Source organism: Diabrotica undecimpunctata, chromosome 10 (genome assembly GCF_040954645.1).
Source record: "Diabrotica undecimpunctata isolate CICGRU chromosome 10, icDiaUnde3, whole genome shotgun sequence".
Taxonomy (NCBI): domain Eukaryota; kingdom Metazoa; phylum Arthropoda; class Insecta; order Coleoptera; family Chrysomelidae; genus Diabrotica; species Diabrotica undecimpunctata.
In genome coordinates, this window is record NC_092812.1 from 62,199,315 (window position 1) to 62,220,981 (window position 21,667).

General features: G+C 34.1%; 1 protein-coding gene across 1 annotated transcript in view; it reads left to right on the top strand.

Annotated features, from left to right (window-relative positions):
• The window catches only part of LOC140452071 (epidermal growth factor receptor kinase substrate 8-like), a 109,661-nt gene that overhangs the window by 80,813 nt on the left and 7,181 nt on the right, over positions 1 to 21,667 (top strand). The window contains exons 4-8 of the mRNA XM_072546119.1: positions 8,112 to 8,797; positions 9,259 to 9,464; positions 9,528 to 9,721; positions 11,497 to 11,628; positions 14,054 to 14,147. Of these exons, the coding sequence (XP_072402220.1) occupies positions 8,112 to 8,797; positions 9,259 to 9,464; positions 9,528 to 9,721; positions 11,497 to 11,628; positions 14,054 to 14,147 (1,312 nt within the window). The remainder of the gene's footprint in view (positions 1 to 8,111; positions 8,798 to 9,258; positions 9,465 to 9,527; positions 9,722 to 11,496; positions 11,629 to 14,053; positions 14,148 to 21,667) is intronic.

The following is a 21,667-nucleotide window of genomic DNA, read 5'->3' on the forward strand; positions in this document are numbered from 1 at the left end:
CTGACCAATTGTTCAAAATCTCTAGGGTATTTTGAAGTAAGATGTATGTACTGGATGTGGCTTTAATTGACAAAATAGTATGAGATATTAGCACAGCAGGCGTGGACTTGTGTTTTTGTTATAGAACATATTATCTTTAATACAGATCAAGAATAGTGTGATGCTAATAACAGAGCACTGTGGTAGTCAATTTTCTACAGCTTGCAGTGTAGACATTTTATCATTTATGGCCACTTAAAATGTTGTATTTGTTAAAAATTGGTTAATAAAGGTCGATAGGTTACCTTCTAATTTGACGTCATTAAGTTTTATGAGAATTAATGATTTTGAAGTATTATAGAATGATTTCTATTTGCACCTGTTTTTCATGGCGTAAGCAATTTCAGATTCTAATGTAATCAGGCTGTCTATAGTACACCTATCTAGTCTAAATCTGACTACATTTTATTGTTTTAAAAAATACATATTATGGACACTTTATAACATGTTCTAAATGAGCTTCTCCTCTCCCAAGACAGACTTCACACCGATATTCCAGATTTCTCGTAATAATATGGAATAAAGGTTATCTTAGGTCCGCAAAGAAGGCTCTAACGGCATCCTTTAACTAATTGATGGTTTGTGGTGCTTATTTAAAAACGACAGTTTTAGCCATGTCCCAAATGTATACGTCTGGAGATGTTAAGTTTTGAGAATGTGCAGGATAGGGGAAGTCAGTAAAACGTGAAATGAATTTGTTTGGAAAATGCCCGTGAAGAAATTGACGAACTGCGACAGCAGTATGGCAAGTTGCCCCATCCTGCTGAAAAAATTGGTCTCGAAATGCCAAATTACGTGCACGACAAAATTGAAGTAGATCAGGGATAAATTGTGTTAAAATTTGTATGTTGATTAAGTGTGACTTGCCTACCATTTTCTTCGATAAAGTGTTGAACAATGATTCCGTGTCCTGAAACTGCGCACCAGACACTCACTTTTGCGCTATGTGAAGGAACTTCTTGAACTCCATCTGGTCTGGCAAAGCCCAGAAATCGATTTGTACGACGATTTACATTTCCTGAAAAATGAAAATGTGCTTCGTCTGAAAACCATACATTTTTCAAAAATTCAGGATTTTCATACTGTAATTCAAGAATTCTGGCACAATATTCCACTCTACTGTGATAATCCCTGGGATGTAGTTATTGATGTACCTGAATCACATACGAAAATGCACCCAGCTCCTTCAGGATTCTTTGCAAGAAAGTTCGTTTTAAGCCAAGATGAAACGCTGTTTTTGTCTGGCTGGCTTTCGGATTTTCCAAGATTTGCTCAAAAACAAGTTCATAGTTATCGTTGTTGTTAACTGCCCTGGGACGCCCTGAGTTTCCTTTTTGTTGGTACAATACATTACCTGTATTTTTAAACTTTTCAACAACCTTCAAAATTACAGCATTATTTGGAGAAAGTTTATTAAACCGTTGTGTAAATGGATCACACACGTATTGCAGACTTACACTATTACGTCGGCCGATTCCGTATGAGCGAAAATAATGCTCCACAAGAAACATTTTTTCCTCTATACTTAACACCATTTTCAACAATTAGGTCTTAATAATTAATTGTTTAAGGATTACTTGACAGATCTATACTAGTTAATTTGAATATGACAGTTCGCACAAAGAGACATCTATGTTTCAGTTTCAGTACTGTTTATTTTGGGCAATACTGTACGTCCATAATGTATTGTACAGATCTAATAATTTTCTTAATGTATCTGAGTGTAGTTGTATCTGCAGCAGAATATTTTAAAAAGTTAACAAGATCGTAGAGTCCGTGTAGAGTGAACGGTAGGATCAATAGATCGGGGTTAGGCAAAAAGGACTGAGAAGTGTGCTGTTCAGCATGTGTCCGTATGCGATTTATTTTGTTATTGGATTTGCCCAAAAAATGTTATGCGAAGGTATCAGCAATTTTCTGGTAGTCTGTGATAACATTAGTTTCGTGGATAAGGGCAGGTATTGTATATGTTATGTTGGGTCCATTTATTTGTTTTAATTTGTTTCATACTTGCGTTGGAGGGGTGTCAGCGATTGTACTACTGGATTAACACTGTAGTTTATTTCCCACTTTGATTTGGATATTAGTCTCTTGAAATTAATTAAGTAATCCATGCTTGCAATGGAGGGGTTATAGAAATGACAATGCAAGATTCCCAAGCAGTAATAGACAGCGGAAGAGAAAAAATAGAAATAATAAAAATAGAAAATGAAGTAAGACAATGAGATGCGCTCTCAACGGTACGATTTATTCTATCAGTAGATAAGATAATAAAAAAGCTGTCAAACGCAGGAACTATAAACAAGAATGCAGTACAAATAATAGGATATGCAGACGACATAACCATAGTAACAGCAGATAAAAACGCATTAAAGAAAACCTTCCAAGAAATAGAAAACCAACTGAGAGGACTGGAAATAAATGAAAATAAAACAAAATACATGAACGTAAGCAGGAAAAAGAAGACACAAATGACAGAACTGACAATAGATGCACACAGTTTCGAAGAGGTTGAATCATTCAAATATTTGGGAGTACTAGTCAACAGAAGAAATGGAAGTGTAAATATGAAAAGAAGAATTCAAGCGGTAAATACAGCGTTTTCTAGAAATGAAAAATTGTTTAGTGATAGGAAAATAAGGCGAAACACAAAAATGAAAATCTACAAAACGACCATAAGACCAATAGTATTATATGCTGCAGAAACAGTTACATTCACAGCAGGAGAAAAAGAGCAATTGAAAGTTCTTGAGAGGAATATTATCAGAAAAATACTGGGACCAAAGAGGGAAAACGAAGAGGATGCAAGACAATGGATGAATCACGAAATACAAGAATGGATGGGTCAAAAGAACATTGTTAGAGCAATAAAAGCACAAAGAATTAGATGGTGTGGACACATAATGCGAAAGGACAAGAGCAATCCGTTAAGAGTTATAACGGAATGGATACCACCAGGTAAAAGAACCTAAACAGAGATGGAGACAACAAGTGGAAAAAGACTTAAGGAGTAAGGAAATTAGAAATATAGAAAGGATAATCAAAGAAGAATTGAGAAAAGTAGCGGAAACAGTTAAGTCACTGTAAATCTGTAAGACCAAACCCAGAATGGGATGATCCCCCACACAAAAAGAATCTTCAAGTGATAACAGCTTCAGCTTCTTCGGGAGCGTATGGCTTGTATATATATACATATACAATAACAAGTACAACGTTCTTTAAAGGTGAAGTTAGAAGACAAACAAAGAGTTATTAGAAGATCTATAAATTTTAAACATGCAATCTGGAAAACTAACATTTTAGTGCATGATGCAAGTCTTGAATTTACAAAATATGTGCGTTTCGTTCTCTTCACGATGACGATGACGATTTCCTATATACATTAACTCTCATTGTAGGATCATTTTTAAATTCCGCCCAATATGTTCATTATTATCGTTATTTAATTTTTGTAATTTCATTCATCCATTAACACATTTTCGCACATGAAGGGGATTTTTAAAAGATATGCCTGGCAATTCCCTGATACATTTTTACTTATTATCATTATATTATATTAATTAAAAATCTGGAATGATTTTATGAATGTTTTTAAGGCTTCAGTTACATTAAGAAATATTAAAATGGTTGCAAGAGATTAAAATAAATATTTCTCCCAAATTTAAACCAGAAATATGTAGATATGGAAATTGGATAAGAAAGAATTAAAATAAAGCTAGGAATGAAGAATGCCATGATAAATAATTATATTTATCACGGCAATAGCCAACAAGAAAAATTAAGTTTCTGATTATTCAGCTTGGAACCCAAGAGCCGGCGGCACCTCAGGGGTTGTGATCGTACAAAATTCTTCGTGAAGAAATCACCAACCATAAAACAAACAGCAAAATCCCAAGAATAGCCATAAGATTAGCCACTTGTAAGAAGTTTGTATCAATCGGACAAAATGATAAAAATGTGAAAGCTGAAATGACGAGACTTAAACTTAATATCTTAAGTTTGGATGGACAATAATTTTGTAATATGTACAGTTTACCTGGCTCTAGCAGCCCCCTAATATTCCACGTTGCGATGCGGTGTTTTCTGCGTAATGATAAGTTTGATCTTCCATCAGTTAGTGCTTGGTCGCCCACAATTATCTGCCCGGTCGCACAGTTTACACCATTCGACACGGAATCCATGGCACCAGTTCCTATCCAGATTGCAGAGCATAGAATTTTGTTGCTCAGTCGTCATTTCATAACGCTCTCTATGCAGATAATCAGATGGTTTCCCATTACCTGCGTGATTGCAGTATTACCGCCGGTAGAAATAAGATGTAAGTATTTTATGCCAAACCTTTATGGATCATATATCCCCAGTGCAATAATGGCATAGTGCGCTATATCCCAGAGAAGACTTTCGATTCTATATATTACAAAACAGTAATAGAAGCTTTGACCATCCAAGGTATTGACAAACCGTACATAGAAACTTTAGCAAATATATACAGCCAAGCAAAAGCTAAGGTAAAAATTGATGACAACACTCCAGAATTTCCCACTACTAGAGGCGTCCGACAAGGAAACGCAATATCACCAAAGCTCTTTACTGCAACTCTGGAAAATATATTCAGCAAAATAAACTAGCAGAATAAAGGCCTATCCATTAATGGAGAATACCTCAACCATCTAAGATTTGCAGACGACATCGTTCTGATTGCTAATAATCCTGCAGAACTACAAGAATTTATAAGCGAGCACAATGCAGTTGACCTAAAAGTGAACTTGACCTAAAAGTGACAAAAACAAAAACCATGCACAACGAGCTAGTGGATGTCCAAGATGTAATAATAAATGCCACCGCACTTGAGACAGACTGCTATGTATACCTGAGACAATTAATACATAAATCTGACTCCTCACTCCCAGAAATCAACAGAAGAATGAAACTGACTTGGGCATCTTTTGGTAAAAATGCAGATATATTCAAATCCAGGATACCACTTCACCTGAAGAAAAAAGTATTCGATCAGTGTATACTACCAATCATGACATATGGCTGCGAAACTTGTGATACTAAAGAAAGAGATAATAGCGAAACTCAAAGTCACTCAAAGGTCAAAAAATAAATGAGAAAAAGAAATTAAAGCTCTCACTTTCGGAAATCCAAAAAATTTTATACAACCTTGTAGTAGTAACACTTTGTTGGTCAACGTTAACATATTGTTGTATATATCATGCTTACATAACATTGTCATGGTGATTCATTAAATATATTTAAATATGCACATCTCCATTTAAAAAACAGACGCACCTTAGTAATTTAATCGCAAATTCTGCGAGAAATTTGCATAAAAATTTTGATGTTTTTTTATAGTTTAAAAGTTCTGACATTATGTAATTATCGATGTCTCGAATTAATTAGCTGCCATATTAATATTTTCTTTATAAGTTTATCCTCCCCTCTTATTTGGATATGAGATTACTATTTCAGCCCTTTTGCCTTTATGTAGCAAATTATAGCTTCTTCCTTCCTCCTTCATCTGAGTTCTAATTTCGTTCTTAAGTAATCGTCTTAATTCTCCTACTTCAGTTTTCCTTGCAATTTTTTTTTATATGTTTTCTTTCTAGAATTCTTAATTTTTCTTTATTATAGTTTAATTTCGTAAATTTTGGTACTTCCAATACGTTTGTGGTTTTACTTTTTGAACTATTCCTGAGGTTCCATTATGTGAACTCTAGACTACTCTCACTCTCTTATAGTTTCCCCATTACTGAATATCGTGATTTCCTTTACTACTCCTAACAAATTTTCTCCATTGGTACCTTATCCTAAATAGGGCATAATTTAATCATAAGCAGCCATTGCAAATGTTGTCGCAAAGACATTTATGATTGTTTAACATCTATACTTAGGCAGAAATTTGACCTTTTTGTCGAAAGAAAACTGCTTTATGCATGCTTGTGGTATATTCTTTGCTTCTTTCAACAACCAACTGCAGTGCAAAGATACTTCAGATAAATATAATGACTGGTACTCCCCGTATACCTGGCCAGTGAGTCCTGTAATTCCCCAATTTATGTGCGTGCAATAGTAAAATTGCTGTGTATTAGATGTGCTGGCTTAGCATGGGTCTTAGTATATGTCGTTCGTTTATATAAATAAAAATGAACAAACCGTCGATATTTCGAAGCGAAAAAAACTTACCGAGGAGGAACTATCGGTATTATTTGAAAGAGATGACTATGATTTTGACGATTTTGAATTAGAAGACAGTGCTAGTGATATAGAAAAAACTTCTTCTTCTTCTTCCTCCTCTTTATAAACAATTCTTCTTGTTCATTGGCGGATTAATACCTCTATGAAAGTCACTTCATCTTTTGCGCGGTCTTCCGATACTTATTCTGTCGATTGGTGACTTATCTCTTGCTATTTTGACGACACTGGTCTCATCCATTCTGCTTATGTGGTTTTTCTATTCTTTTTTTCCATTTTGTGTCCATTCATTTATACACTGTACCTTACATTTTCTTCCAATGTCTTCATTTCTCTTTCGATCTCTCAGTGTATTTCCTGTAATTCTTCTCAGTACTTTCATCTCTGCTGTTTCCAGTAGCCTTTGCGTTGTGACTGTGTTGGGTCTTGTTTCTGAGGCATATGTCATTATTGGTCTTATCCTGGCTTTATAAATTCTTGATTTCATCTCAGTGTTAATGTGTCTGTTTCGCCATATAGTGTTATTAAGGCATCCTGCCAGTCTGCTTTTCGTACTTGATCTTTCACTTCATGTAGTGTAATTCCCAGGTATTTTATTTCCATTACTTGTTAAATACTGATGCCATCAATTTCTACTTTACATCTGGTTGGTTCTTTGCTGACTACTATTGTTTTAGTTTCTGATGAAACAGGGCTTTAAGAATTCCATATTGCCACAAAAAGAGTGGATCTTAATTAAATTGTTTAAAAACACAATTTATGACTAATTTAGTCCACAGCAAATATATCTTAGTTGTAGTCAGAGACATCGAACCAATTGACTCCTACAAGTATTTGGGCCATGATATCAGACTAGAAGAACAAACTTAGCGTAGGCTGCATTTGGAAAGATAAATGATATTTTTGGCTCAAAGAATCCAATATGATGACCTATGATGCAGAAATCCTAACACTAACCCCCGAGGAGATGGACCGATGACTTTGGATTGTCTATCATTGCCACCGTATGTCAAGATAACGTACCGGAAAATCGTTGACAACCCTTGCCAGATTCAAAGGTACTACTACCCCAATAACCACTAATTTCGTAAGAAAGTTTAGTGGTAACAATATAGAATTAAGAACCCCGCTAATAACCCTTAGTGGTTGATGCGGGTATATTTGTTTAAATAAAAAAAAAAAAAATATAGAATTAAATCGCTCTATATGTCAGCCAACTACACAGAGTAGTTCAAAGTACCTAATTTCTACATTAAACTAATTTAACAAATATACCCACACTCGAAGTACCTAAACTCGGATTCACCAGTTGATTTCAGCGTTATATATAGACAATAAGATAAAGTTGCAAAATAAGTAACCTAACAAGGTAAGTGGAAGTCTTTTAGAGCAAAGAAAATATCCAACACTTGAGTACCGACGGCGTACCACAGCAAATTACTTCCAAAAACATAATGGAGATATGGGAGACATTGGGGCAACAATCTGTTTTCTACAACAAAGTTACTGACTTTTGCATATTATGGGAGAGTGGAGCAATCATATTAACACAAATAATATTTTAATATTTTATTTAGACGGTTGAATTTTTAAAACTTAACTTTGTATATATTTCAAAATATCTAGATATTTGCGTCGGCGCTGGGAATCGATTCTCCCGGCCTTCTGTGTAAAAAATGTCTCTTTCTAAATTAGTATAAATAATTTTAGAATCGCTAATATTAGTTGAGTATTTTTCTCTTTTGTATTTGTGAATTTCACTTAAAATATTTACCTTTCATTCAACAATTGATCAATCAATAAATTTAATTAACCAATAAGTCAGGTCTTAGTCTCAGGACAAAAATTAGTAAGATATTTTATTTTTGTTTTAGTGCCAGAGTATATCTGCTCAAGATTTGGTCGAAGACTTGAAAGAACTCCGAATGGGTAAAGCACCGACGAGAAGCCGTAAGAGTAGCATTCCACCTCCCAGCCACAAACCCCCGCAAAACGTAATAAGCCCATCCAGAGATGTAACTAGAGACTACTATGGATCAGACTCAGAACTCACAGCCAACAATGACGACTCAAGCTCTACAACAAGTGAAAAGTATGAAAGAGATGTCACTATCCTCAACCACTGTTTTGATGATATAGAAAAGTTCATAGCCAGATTACAACACGCGGCTGCAGCTGCACGAGAACTTGAGCGTAGACGAAAAACAAGAAAAACCAAAAAACGCGATATGGGTGACGGAATGTTAACCATGAGGACAAAGCCACCGCCAGAAAAGGAGTTCGTCGATATTTTCCAAAAGTTTAAATTATCATTCAACCTTTTGGCGAAGTTAAAGGCGCATATACATGATCCCAACGCTCCGGAACTGGTCCACTTCCTTTTCACACCTTTGGCTTTAATTGTTGAAGCTGCACATGATCAGTACTTCGACCAACACATACCACATAATGTCATTTCTCCACTACTCACAAGAGAAGCTGTTAACTTGTTAATGAACTGTGTCACTAGTAAAGAAACCGAATTATGGCATTCTCTTGGCAGTGCATGGCTTATTCCCAGGTAAGATAGTACAAAAATACTTTGAATAAAAGCTAAATATCCTAAAATCCTAAAAATGCTATAGGTGTTGTTCAACTAATTTTCCAAAATTCTGAAAATATTCCTTACGCAAGGAATCTATCTATCTATCTATACAGCCCTTGCTGTCCAATTTTGGACATAGGCCTCCTCTTCCTTCTTCCACGTCTCTCTATTGTAGGCAGTTTGTATCCACTTCGCCTGCGTGCTTCTTCAAGTCATCTGACCATCTCATTTGTGGCCTTCCTCTTTTTCGTTTGTAACTATATGGTCTCCAGTGTATAATCATCTTATTCCATCTGTCGTCTTTCTGTCTTATAGTATGTCCAGCGAACTTCCACTTAAGTTTTGCTATCTGAGTTAATACATCGGTCACTTTTGTTTTGTTGCGGATCCAAGTATTTCTTTTCTTGTCTGAAGTTAATAGTAATTTGGTGTTACAGAGATCAATACAAAGGTAATGTTATGACGTATCACCCCGTATTTATGGATGGCTGGTCGCCGGAATATCCAGTAATTGATGAAACAGAACCCAAGTCATACCAACACGATCAGTATGGAGGAGACTATACAGACTACCCCTCATCAAGTCAAGATGTGTATGATCGAAACAATCATCATCAACCTGATAAGGACATTGCAGCATTAGGTAAAATAAAACAAAAATTAAAAAATATATAGTCTTAATATAAAAATTATTTATTTATTTTAGGAGAGAGTACCCGAAGTGATATTTCCATTGACTCGATTGAAAGGAATGGTGGAGATGAACGAGGTTTTGGAAGAAACCAGGAAAGTTTCCTTGAGGACTTACAAAATAGAGGCGCTACTATCGTCCAAGTTACATATCCTAGAACAGCGAATAATGAGAAAGAGTTGACTGTCGTTCGGGGAGAATATTTAGAGGTAAATTTATGTACTAGACTTTTTTCTAAGGTGTTCCGAGTATTTTAGTTGCCGTATATTTTATAATAATACTAGTCATATGTATGAAAGATATTATTTATTATCTTTAATGAGAATTAATCACAATTTCATTTAAAAATATGGTTATTTTGACGTTTCGATCTGCACTTCGGAAATCGTTCTCAAAATACAAATTATATTGTAATATTCCTTCTTTATACCTTTTAATATTCACTTTCTTCTTTTTAAAGTTCCGTCTTATCTTAAATATTGGATATTAGCATGGCAATTTTCACTTTATTTGTGGCAGATCTAAAAAACCATTCTCTTCAACTGGCCGCTTATGCCGATAATATTAATATTATGACTAGCACATCATCAGGAGCACAGGAAACATACAGAGAGTTAAAATCGCAAACAAAAAGGCTAGGTCTGGAAAGTAACACAGAAAAATTAAAATAATGATACAGACGAGAAGAAATATAGTCCCACAAAACATTACACGTAAAGTATTAGGACCTGTGGAAGAAAACAAGAAAAAAAAAGGATATGCTACCAAAAAGGCAGGGAAAGAAACCAGTTGAAAAGCCAAGAAAGCGCTGAAAAGACACAGTAAACAGCGACGCACAAGTCCTTTTAGGAGTCCGTATATGGAGAAGATCAGCCACAGACAAGCAAGGGTGAAGGCAAAAAATAAAGGAGGCCAAGGCTCAATTTATGCTGTAGTGTCATAGAAGAAGAAGAACTTTACCTATTCACGATATAGGCAGAACTATACGCTAGCACCATCGTTCAAATGCCTCTAATTTGTTGACCTCTCATAACATGACAGTGACCTTATCCTTAGATCCATCTTTAGATTTTTATTGCATAATACTTTCTTTATATTTACAAATTTGGCTCTAGTGATTTGAGTACGACTTTAAATCTCTTCAATTTGCTCTCCATTATGAGTTAACCATGTTCCCGTTTACTCTTTCGGTCTCTCAAATCTCGCAATATGATTGTTACCTCATGTTTTTTTGTTGGGTTCAGCGCAGTGTTTAGTTGGTCGTAAAACTCAGAAACTCGTTCTCATCTTTATCGACTGCGGAAACGTACACCTAGATTATGTTTACTAGCACTCCGTCGGTATTAGTTTTTGTCATTGCAATTGGGTCACTAGCCTTCTTACTGGTCACAGCGCTCTGAGATATCATATCAGAAAATGGGCAAATCTGATGGTGAGAACTGCCGTTTCTGTGTCAACGAAAAAGAAACGGTAGAACATATACTATGCAACGACGTAGCCCTGTTCTGAAAACGACTACAATTCCTAGGAGAGATCAATCAACCGCTCACTGACTTAGGAAACAATCCACCTAGAAAGCTAATCAATATCATCAGAAGTATATGATCCTAGAGTTTACCTAGATGAAGATATGCACAAAAGATCTATAGAAGTTGAATGTAGTGAGGCTCCATTGCCTTAACGACCTTCCATAATCTAATCTAATCTGTCTGAAATTGTCTGGTTGACATTAATATGTTACATAATTTTACGTTATGTTGTTATGTAAAATGTATGTAACATGTATGTACATGTTACATACATAACTATAACATAACTAGAGCACAAATTATGTAACATGTATGTACATGTTACATAATTTGTGCTCTAGTTTCTAATTGTCCTAATAAATTGTGCTCATGAGCCACCTCTGACCCGGTATTTTTTGCATGAATAGAATATCATCTTTTTATAATGATACTTAAAATAACATTGTTAATTTTAGATATTGGATGATAGTAGAAAATGGTGGAAAGCTAGAAACAGCAGAGGACAGATCGCTCACGTTCCGCATACTATAGTAACACCTTATATTTTTAATAATCCCTTACACGCCACTCAAAACTATAGAAGAAATGTAAGTACCTATATTCTAAACAATTTTTTAAAATATTTAAACTATTACTTTTTAAGATTACAAATATTAGTAACAGAGAAACAGTACTTTGGGTTTTTTCTAAAACATTTTATCATGTTTTTAGTATTTATATGTTATTTTTTTTAAGTAGTACAACAGGCCATGAAGCTTTGATTAATTTAGAGTAATTTATAAAACTTAATAAAGTGGCTATGTTTCTGGCTTACAAAGTCAGGGCTTGGACTTCTCGGTTTGGATCCTCGGGACAGACACCGGAATTGGTTCAATTCCGTATTTAAGAGCCGCCACCGTGCTTTGGAAGGCACGTACAGCGATCGGTCTTGGTTATAAATTTAGTCGTTAACACTAAAAACTCACGGAGTCACATCTGATTACAACAAAACGTTTACAACTATATATGTCATGAAGAACAAAAATGTCAAGTAATGTTCCAGAAGAAAGCTCGCTTAGCGGTCTTGTGTCAAATATAAAATGTCCTACTTAGTGGATTTTGGCATTACTAAAGCAATCCATTCAGGTACCTTAAATGTAAAACCTTGCCCTAGTCTATACTCAGATCATTATCCGGTATATCTAACATTTAGTTCCAAAATATTCAAAATCACAGGTAAACATACCTCTTTATTCTTAATTAGATATTATTGAAGTAGTAGTAAATTTAACAACAGTTGACAACACAATACTTAAGAAAGGCACTAGACCGAAACAGCTGTAGTGATAAGATATTATAATACATTTTGTGGAAGTTTTGAAAACAAAGTTTTCAGTGTTTTATTGGTATATTACCAACAGCTATCCAGAAAGAGCACTACAAGCCACATCTAATTAAAAAAAAAAATTCGTGTTAAACAAACTATCACCCATTATTAGGGAAAAAGTTGGTAATTAATCAAAGCTCCAGAAGATAAAAAATGTATAGTAATATTGCAAAGGAACTGAGAAGAGCTTGTAATTGACCATACTGACGTACTGACAGTCAAAAGTACCTAGAAAATCTAATACAGACTGAAAAAAACCTCTAGATGGAAATATAGCCTCTAGCAGTGTGTAACATAATTTAACAGACTTCAGATATTTAATCCACCCTTCCGTATGCCATATAGACGGTAAACTTACTTAGTTACAGCACGTTGTACACCCAGCCAGGTGTACCAAACATAACCGACGTCGGTAATTCTTCAGGATCGTCTCTACTGAATTGAAATAGATTTCAGTTCAATCTTATTATCCGACCCCAGGGGTAGGATCTTGTGCAACAGAAATATAAGCATCCCTCTACGATTAAGAATGCTAAAGGGCTACGTATTCAACACGCTATTATACGGTGTAGAGGCCTGGACTCTCAAACAGAACAACATAAAAAATATTGATAGTTTCGAAATGGGGTGCTACCGTCGAATGCTGAAGATAAGTTGGGTTGAAAGAGTCACAAACTTTGAAGTAATTCGAAGGATAGGAAAAGACCCAGAAATTTTGTCAATGATCAAACGAAGAAAACTCGAATATTTGGGTCACCTGATGAAAGGACATAAATACGCATTACTTCAAATATAATGCAAGGAAAAATAGAAGGAAAACGTAATCCAGGCCGTAGAAGAATGTTATGGTTGCGTAATTTGAGAGAGTGGTTTGGCTGTACCACTAATGAACTCTTTAGGTCAGCTGTAAACAAGGTCAGGATAGCCTTTTTATGATTTCCAATCTCCGATAGGAGTGGCGCAAGAAGAAGAAGAAGAAGGGGTAGGAAGGGAGGTCGCGTTTGGTGTCCCGCTTCTTTTGGCACACCTGGTATAATATATTATAGTATAAAAATTTTTGAATAAAATCCTTTATAAAAAGGTATATAAAAAACCCAGTTGGGCTATGTTGAATTGACAAAACGTTTTCGGAATAAATATTCCATCATCAGTGTCTAGTTAATACATGGATGTAGCCACTAAATATGTGGGTAAAAACCCTTTAAAAATTACTAAATAAAATTTGGTTTACATTGGACAAAGTCCTCGTAGACATACCGTCTCAGGACTCGCAACTAATGTAGAGTCATATGTCGCCATGTTACCAATCCAACGGTAACTTTAACATCTTAACTGTAAATTAGACATAATGTAAACCAAATTTTATTTAATAATTTTTAAAGGGTTTTTACCCACATATTTAGTGGCTACATCCATGTATTAACTAGACACTGATGATGGAATATTTATTCCGAAAACGTTTTGTCAATTCAACATAGCCCAACTGGGTTTTTTATATACCTTTTTATAAAGGATTTTATTCAAAATTTTTTAATATATGGTATACAGCCAAATACAGGAACTTTGTTTCCTTGTGGATATTATAGTATATTATTGTACAAATGTAGGATAAAATAGATTTAAATAAGCAATTCCTTATGTTTCAGGACTCGCCAGTAGAAAGATTTAACCGTGATCATAGCAACCAAGATCATTCCCCTCAATCAAAAAGTACAGATTGGATCAGAAACGAAAGGACCGGTAAGAAGGGAGAATTTCGCTATTTCTGAGTGCAGCTTCCAAAGTGTTTCGTCCGCTTTTTGTGTTTGCTAACATTTTCGTTTGTTTGATGAGCATAAGGGATCGATTTTTCAAACTTAATCAAATTGATAATTGTATTTTTGAAAAATAGTCGAATTATTGCGCCAGTAGTCATCCAGTTAAGGATGTAATGTACTTTACCAGCATCAAAAATAACTATTTAGAAAAAAAGTTTCATTGACATAAATAAAAATACTATTATTATATTCAAAAATCTACTGTATTCAATTTCAAATAAATCACAATAATTAATATTTTTACATTTTTTAAATTTTAATTAAAACCGTGTGGGATATGTTCCGTAGCCACATTATTATTCTATTATTAATATTTTCCTTTTACGTTTGGTCTGAGTTTCATCTGCTTCCTGCAGTTGCCTTATTTTCAGTAATTGTGTTCCTCCTTTCTTTTTAATATTTAAGACAGTTTTTCAATGCTTACAATTTTCTTCTTCTTTATAGCATATTTCCTTGTCAACTTTCTTGGACATATGCTACATTATATAAGCAATAGAGGAAATAAAAGGTGGTGCTGTTTTAGGTATGGGATTATGGTTGTCTTGTAGGACATAAAAGATTAAGAATACTTTACTGACATGTGCCTTATCTATAAACGTGATGAAATGATTTTATTGATCTTCATACATCTGGATTCTGGTATTTGTAGGCAGCCTTTATTTAAGCTGCAACTGAGCATTTACTGAAGGTGAAGATTGTTCCTCTCCCGACTCATATCTACTATCCGTTTCTCATTAATTACCAAATTTTTGAATTGTTGACAGTGTTCTTCATTTTAAGGTGTATCATCATCTTCAAAAATAGTCTTTAATGGGCTCGAACTGAAATCTATTTCAGTTCACTCAGTGGTTGTAGATGTAAAGCCATATTGTTTATCTGAATTCTAATAAGTCACTTGTCTGCTAATCATTTTCAGAGATATAGGCTACGATCGATAGAAATGGCTTATTTTACTGATCAGTCCAGTTATTAGTGCCATTTAGAAGAAAACTGTCGTCACGAGCAATCACATTAGAAAAAGAAACGATTAAACCTACTTTTGGCATATGTATTCTGAACCAGTTTCTTCTAGTGAAGTTACCCCTAACGTAACTGTTTCTGTGACCTCTTATTTTTTTTTCTACTGCTGATTGATTTAATCTTATAACAGTCTCAATTTTTCCAGCATTAGTTAAGAATCTTTCCAACGTGAAGTCAGTCGTGCTTTTACTTCATTAATTAGTCTTTCTGTTAATCTGCAACTGCGAAAATCATTCAGTCAAATCAGTAACATTTTTGATCAAAAAACTTTCTGGATTATTCAGGATCTGGAGTGGTTTTGAATAGTTAGGATATATACATATCATAAATCAGTGAATAGAAAATAGTTTTTGATAGAACGCTAGTAATATTTTTGGGCTTTTGTTTTTTTGCCATTTGTTTACATTTTGTTTGTAGTGTCCTTTCAAATTTTTGTTCAACCAATCGTACGTTACATTAGCGAGGTGGTATCTGAGGACAGTGACTTTAAAGTAATTTCGTTTTGGTAACTAATTGAGTTTTATACTTATTAGAGATTTAAACCCATCAACCAAGAGAACCATTGGTTGTTTAAGGTTATGAACATCCTACAGGCACGTGAAGGTCACACATATGAAGAAACTACCACTGGTGATCGCAATTATCCACTGATTTTGAAGACAAAATTAACTTTTTAAACAATTGTTTCTCTTCCAACATATTTTCCACTATTTAAGAGCTAAAATCTTACGCGTCTTGAGAAATAAACTAAACATGTCTATTGCATCATTTTTTCTGTAATCCTATGAACCATTTTTAAATACATTCTTTTGTAATAATCGCGCAAAATTTACTGATCGTTTGTATATTCCTCGCTGAACTTTATATATTTCTTCTTAGGAAATTAGTATACCGTCATAAAATTGATTTGTTCTGTTGAAATATTTAATTATTTAGGCTACAGCTGCCAGAAATTATTTTTTTTAGAAGAGTCATTTGGCAATATTGATTAGTCAATATGCTTCTCCTCTTTTCGTAGTACTAAAACATCTGGACCTAGTTTCGTGCTTTTTCTGCATGAAAACGGTTTTGTAACGTACCACTAGAGACACCAAATTCCTATCATATTATTGATATGTTTGCTGTGGTCTCTACTCTCAGAGTACTTTTAGGTGATTATTCCGAATACTCATCAATTTTAGTCTCTGCAGGGAGTATAATATGAAATGAAATTCACTGTTTAATCAAAGAAAAAGTTTTGTTGCCTATTACGCCAAAAAATAAAAAAAAGTAAATTTTTACACCTACACACATAGTGGTGACTGATATAGGTTGCTAAAAAAGCATATTATATGATGTACAAATACAAAATGAGATATAAATATGTTCATAGGCAACAAAACGTGGTCATAGATAACAGAAAAAACTTCTTTTTTGTAGTCAGCCGCTGTGAACTGCGGCGGCGAAATCTTCTAAACAAACCCAGTTTTTAACCTTTAATATATTTCAACAATATATATGTACAATGGCATTTACTATTTTTTAAATACGTTATTAGATACTTAACGATGAAATTTCTATTATTAATTATTTTTTGGTGCCAGGAGCACTAGCTACTGGAAAAAATTTTGAGTTATGTACTTATTTTACTAATATTTGACTGAGTGGCCACTGGCGCAGGCTGACTATAGGAATATCCATCCTAATTGCTTGTTTCCAATTTCAGCTACTTATATTAATTTATTTCGTATATATTACACTCCATTTTTTAATAGATATATAAATTTTAGTGCAATGACAAAAAGAGGAAAGTGTAACAATGGGTAGTTTAAAAAAACCCATAAAGTAGCCTAAAAATTTTGAATATTGCTCACCATATAAGGAGATTATCTAATTACATAAATAACTTTATGTAATTTTTTAACTATGTTATTAAATTCTTATTAATATAAATGTATATATTTCAGTTTCCCTTTTAATAATTGACTTTTATGAATTTTTTACTAACTCAAAATAATACGTAAATATTTTTTTTGTATACAATATATCATACAAAAAAATAAATTTATTTACCATTGTTGCTTTTATTTACTGCTTATATATTCCTGGTACTATTTATTTTAGGTATATTTTAAACCATTTAAATATTATTAATTTTAATTAATTATAAAAGTTAATAATACTTAATTCATATTTCTGGCATATCTCATACATTTGCAACTCTATCATGGCAACACTGTGGCACTTTCTTCAACAGTAGTTGCTGCGTTTCGCCTTGATTAAATAGGATATTCAATTGACGGTTTCGCATACATTACAGTAAAGTCGCGTTTTATGCGGTGGATACGTTTCACAGAAAAGCGCATATAAAAATATTGCCTAAAAAAAAGACATTACTTACCTTGAAAAAGTAAAAACCAAGATAAAAACAAATGAGTTTTCAGAAATTAAAAGAAATAAGCTGCATGATAAATTATTTCGGATATGTGAAAGAAATTCATACAAAAGCTTTATATTTATTCATATCGTATCGATAAACAGGAAAACAGGGAAACCTGTTTATTGTACTAGTATTGTTGATGAAAGTAAACTAATTATTTATGAACTTCGTCTGCAGATGGATGTTTTTCATAGTTGTCTCGTTCTAAAACGTGTTTAAAATAGCTTCATTCTTCAATACTCTTCCAGATTAAATCATAATGTTTTTCTATCATTTTTTTAACATTAACTGCTTTTTCTTATTTTACTTGTAAATCATCAATCAATCCACGTTATTACCTTGTTTAGGCTCTGTTGCCTCTTCAAGGGTGAGTATTGCCGCTCTTCGGGAACAAGTGGATGCTGTAAAGAAGAAATAGTTATTGGTTGTATGTTATTGGCTTGTTTCTTTTTTGGTGTTTGTATGTTTATGATTTGTGAGCTTGGTGGAGGTAAAGTGTGTGTGTGGGTAAATGATAAGTGTACATATGAATAATGAATATGTGTGTTGTATTGTGTATTTATGTGCGGAGTTGAGTGAAGGTTTGGTATATGGAATTATTGTAACAGGAGGTTGATATGGCGTACCCGTACAATGCATTGGACATTTGATTTCAATAGCGGATTGTGTAACTCCTCTTTTCAGGGAAGACATTAAAAAAGATCATGGACATGAAGTGGATTAGCGATTTTAAGTCCGAGGATAGGTCGTATAAGAGGATTTGTTTGGAAGTGTGTACGGGTTGTGTTTGTTTTGTGTCTTTTGGTTGGATTCTTCGGTGTGGGCATTTTTGTGAAAATGCCGGGTGGCCTCCATTCCAGTTGGGACATTTGGGATCACCTATCGTGGGGCATGCAGTAGACCTGTGTTGTTGTCCACAGAATGGACAGATAAATAATTTTTCGGGGTATTCGTTACTGAGGTGACCGCTTTGGAAACATTTCGAACAGTATTTTAGTCGAACCGGAACGGAATCTTGGAATCTCGCATTTAAATCGTTCTCTCTCGATCTCAATACCGTTCGAGAGTGCATTGGCAAATTTAGTTTCGGAGTTTGTAAAAACTCTAATGAAAGAGGTGGTTTGGTTTGTAGAGCGGGTAATTATACGAATTATTTTGGTGAATGGGAATTTATTTTCTGATAGATTATCCTGTTGAACCTAAATGAAAGTTTTGTTGATAATTTAGACCGGGTTGCGGATTAGGGGGGTTTTTAGATTTGAATCCTGAATTTATGGAAATATTGCTATCTCAGGTGATTGGTCGAAGTTTTGCCGTGAGATCTTTGAGGTCTAGAAGTTTAGTAGTTCGTAAGGAAGCTGCCTTTTGGATTGGGAAGACTTTTATTGCGTCTAAATCTGGGATTAGATCGTTGTGTTTGATAAGTCGATAAAATGGTCTCCACTGACAGATGTCCGGGGGGATGTTCTCGATTCTGTAATTTTGGATCGTGTGTGGTGATTGTTGTGTGTTTTTTGTTGTGGGTTTGTTGGTTGTTTGTGGTTGTGTAGGTGTTGTTTGTTGTAGCGTGGTGCGTGTGTGTATGGATGTGTGTATGGGTGATGGTGTTGGTTGAGTGTGTGTTAGTGAGAGTGTATTTTGTGTTTGTAGGGGTGTGTAGGTGTGAGGGATTTTGGGGTGGAGGATTGTAATAAGGAGTAGATGCTTTGGATGTGGACGGGATAGGATTGTGTTGTTCTGTGTTCGTGTTTCTTTGTGTTTTCTTTGGTGTGGTGAGTATTTTTGGTATTGTGTCGTTTGTGTCTATGTATTCTGTGGGTTTGCGCTTGGATACGGTTATGTGACTGTGATCTGTGAAGGTTTGCAGATCCTCTTCTCATTTTCTTATGTTGGGAATAGGGCCTGTTGTGTAGTGGATGGCTTGATTTTCGGATGGTTCTATTTCTAGGTTGAAAGGGATGTCTCCGAGGAGGTTGTGGTTATTGAGGATGCGGTAAAATTTTCTTGGACTGGAAAATTTTTTTGGGATTGGTGTGATGAAGTATTTGTCTGTGTGTTATGTCTGTTTTGGAGTGGTGTGTGTTGGTGTAGTGTGTGTGGGTGTAGGTGTGTGGTGTATCTTGAATGTGTAGTGTGTATATTTTGTGTATTATGTTTTTGACTCGTGTAGGGCTGGGTGGTGATTTGGTTTTTTGTGATTCTATGTTTTGAATGATTTGTGTAATGTGTTTGCTGGCCATCTCAGGATTTGGGAGGCAGAGTTCTGTCAGAGCCTGCCCCTGCCAAGTGATAGACACTTGTGATGTGTGTGATGTAGTGGATTGTGTTTCCGTCTGAAATAGAGGCTTGACTGTTGAATGTCATATCGCAAGATAACGAAGCAGTATGGTATGGGGTGCTCTATGTTTGGGAAGCAGATCATCTCTAGTTCTTATTAACGGCATTCTGACAGCTCAACGATATATTAGTGATGTACTGCAACCGGTTTTACATCCCCACTTACAAACCCAAACATATCTCTGGCCCCAGTTTTGTTTTCAAGTTTTCTAAAATAGCTTGTGTATCATTTTTGTACCAAGCCGTTTTACTTTCTCCCAAACCCAATTTTACTGACTTCAAGGAGCTTTTTAATATGTATCAAGTTTGCATAGAGGTGGTTTCACAATTGTTTCTTATAAGGAGTGGAAAATGAGACGTGTAGATGTCATATTTTTAAACAAGTTGATACTTTATTGGCAAATTAACCATAAAAGAAGGTTCTGTATATATTTCTGCACATATCCATGTTTTTTGCTTTTAAATGTAATGCCGTTTAGACATCAAAAATCAAAAGATTTAAATAATGTCTCATAATTGACCTGGCCCTACTTGACCCTACTACAAAAAGAACAAAAAGTACAATGACTATACTACGACTAAGATTCAATTTATATTTCGATTCATTTTTAATTAGGTAGTCCTCCATATTTAGTTTAAGATAATATTAGAATAGAATTTATCTGGGCACTATACAAAAATAGTTTGTTTTTGACAAGTCAAAGGAATAGTGTGAATTATTAGATACATACATTATAAAATTTAAGTAAATTTTTTCCGAATTTAAATTATTCAACAATACAACAATTGCCTACAGTTGTATTAAAGACTATCATTATTGTTTCAACTAAAGCATGATTCAACCATCCATGTAATAAGAGAGTTACATTGTCGAAATAAACAATAACAAGAAAAATACTATAAAAAAAGTAAAATATGCCAAAAACTCATTGTCGATAGCTTATCTATATTTATCAATTAAAATAGCTTCCATTGTAATTGTAAACACATTCCTTGGGAAATAAATATCATTATAGTCATTAGGAGAAGAGAAACAGTTTTAATCCCCATTGACCACGCAAAGCAAACATGTCTCTTTGTCGATTTGGGTACTGGCCATTAGACCAAAAACTTGTTGACAAAAACTATAATGCTATTGTTTAAAAGCTGAACTTAAGTACTCTATTGTTTAGTAGAAACAATGTTTTAAATAGTGTGATTTGATTTTAAGCTTAAATGATAATAACTGAAGACTTTTTACTTCATCTGGCAAAAAGTTATACAAACCAACATCAGTCGAATTTTTATGCTCTTTGTTAACCTTATATGTTAAACTTACTTTTTTTGGAATAAATTTCAATCAGCGTCTCATATATATATATATATATATATATATATATATATATATATATATATATATATATATATATATATATATAGAGTGAAAGTAATGGCATAATACCTAAAACCAGACTCTTGCTCCTCACTACCCTTTTTTGTAGTTTAAAAATTTTATCTGCGTGACAAGAATTACCCCATACAGTTATTCCGTACTGTGTTTTTAAAAATTTGTTTCACACAACGTCTATGTTTTATGCATGTCTTTTAATTTTCAATTAAACTATTCAATCACAACTCATTCATTTTACTTTTTCGCTATTTCTAATATAAAATTCAAAGACCATCTT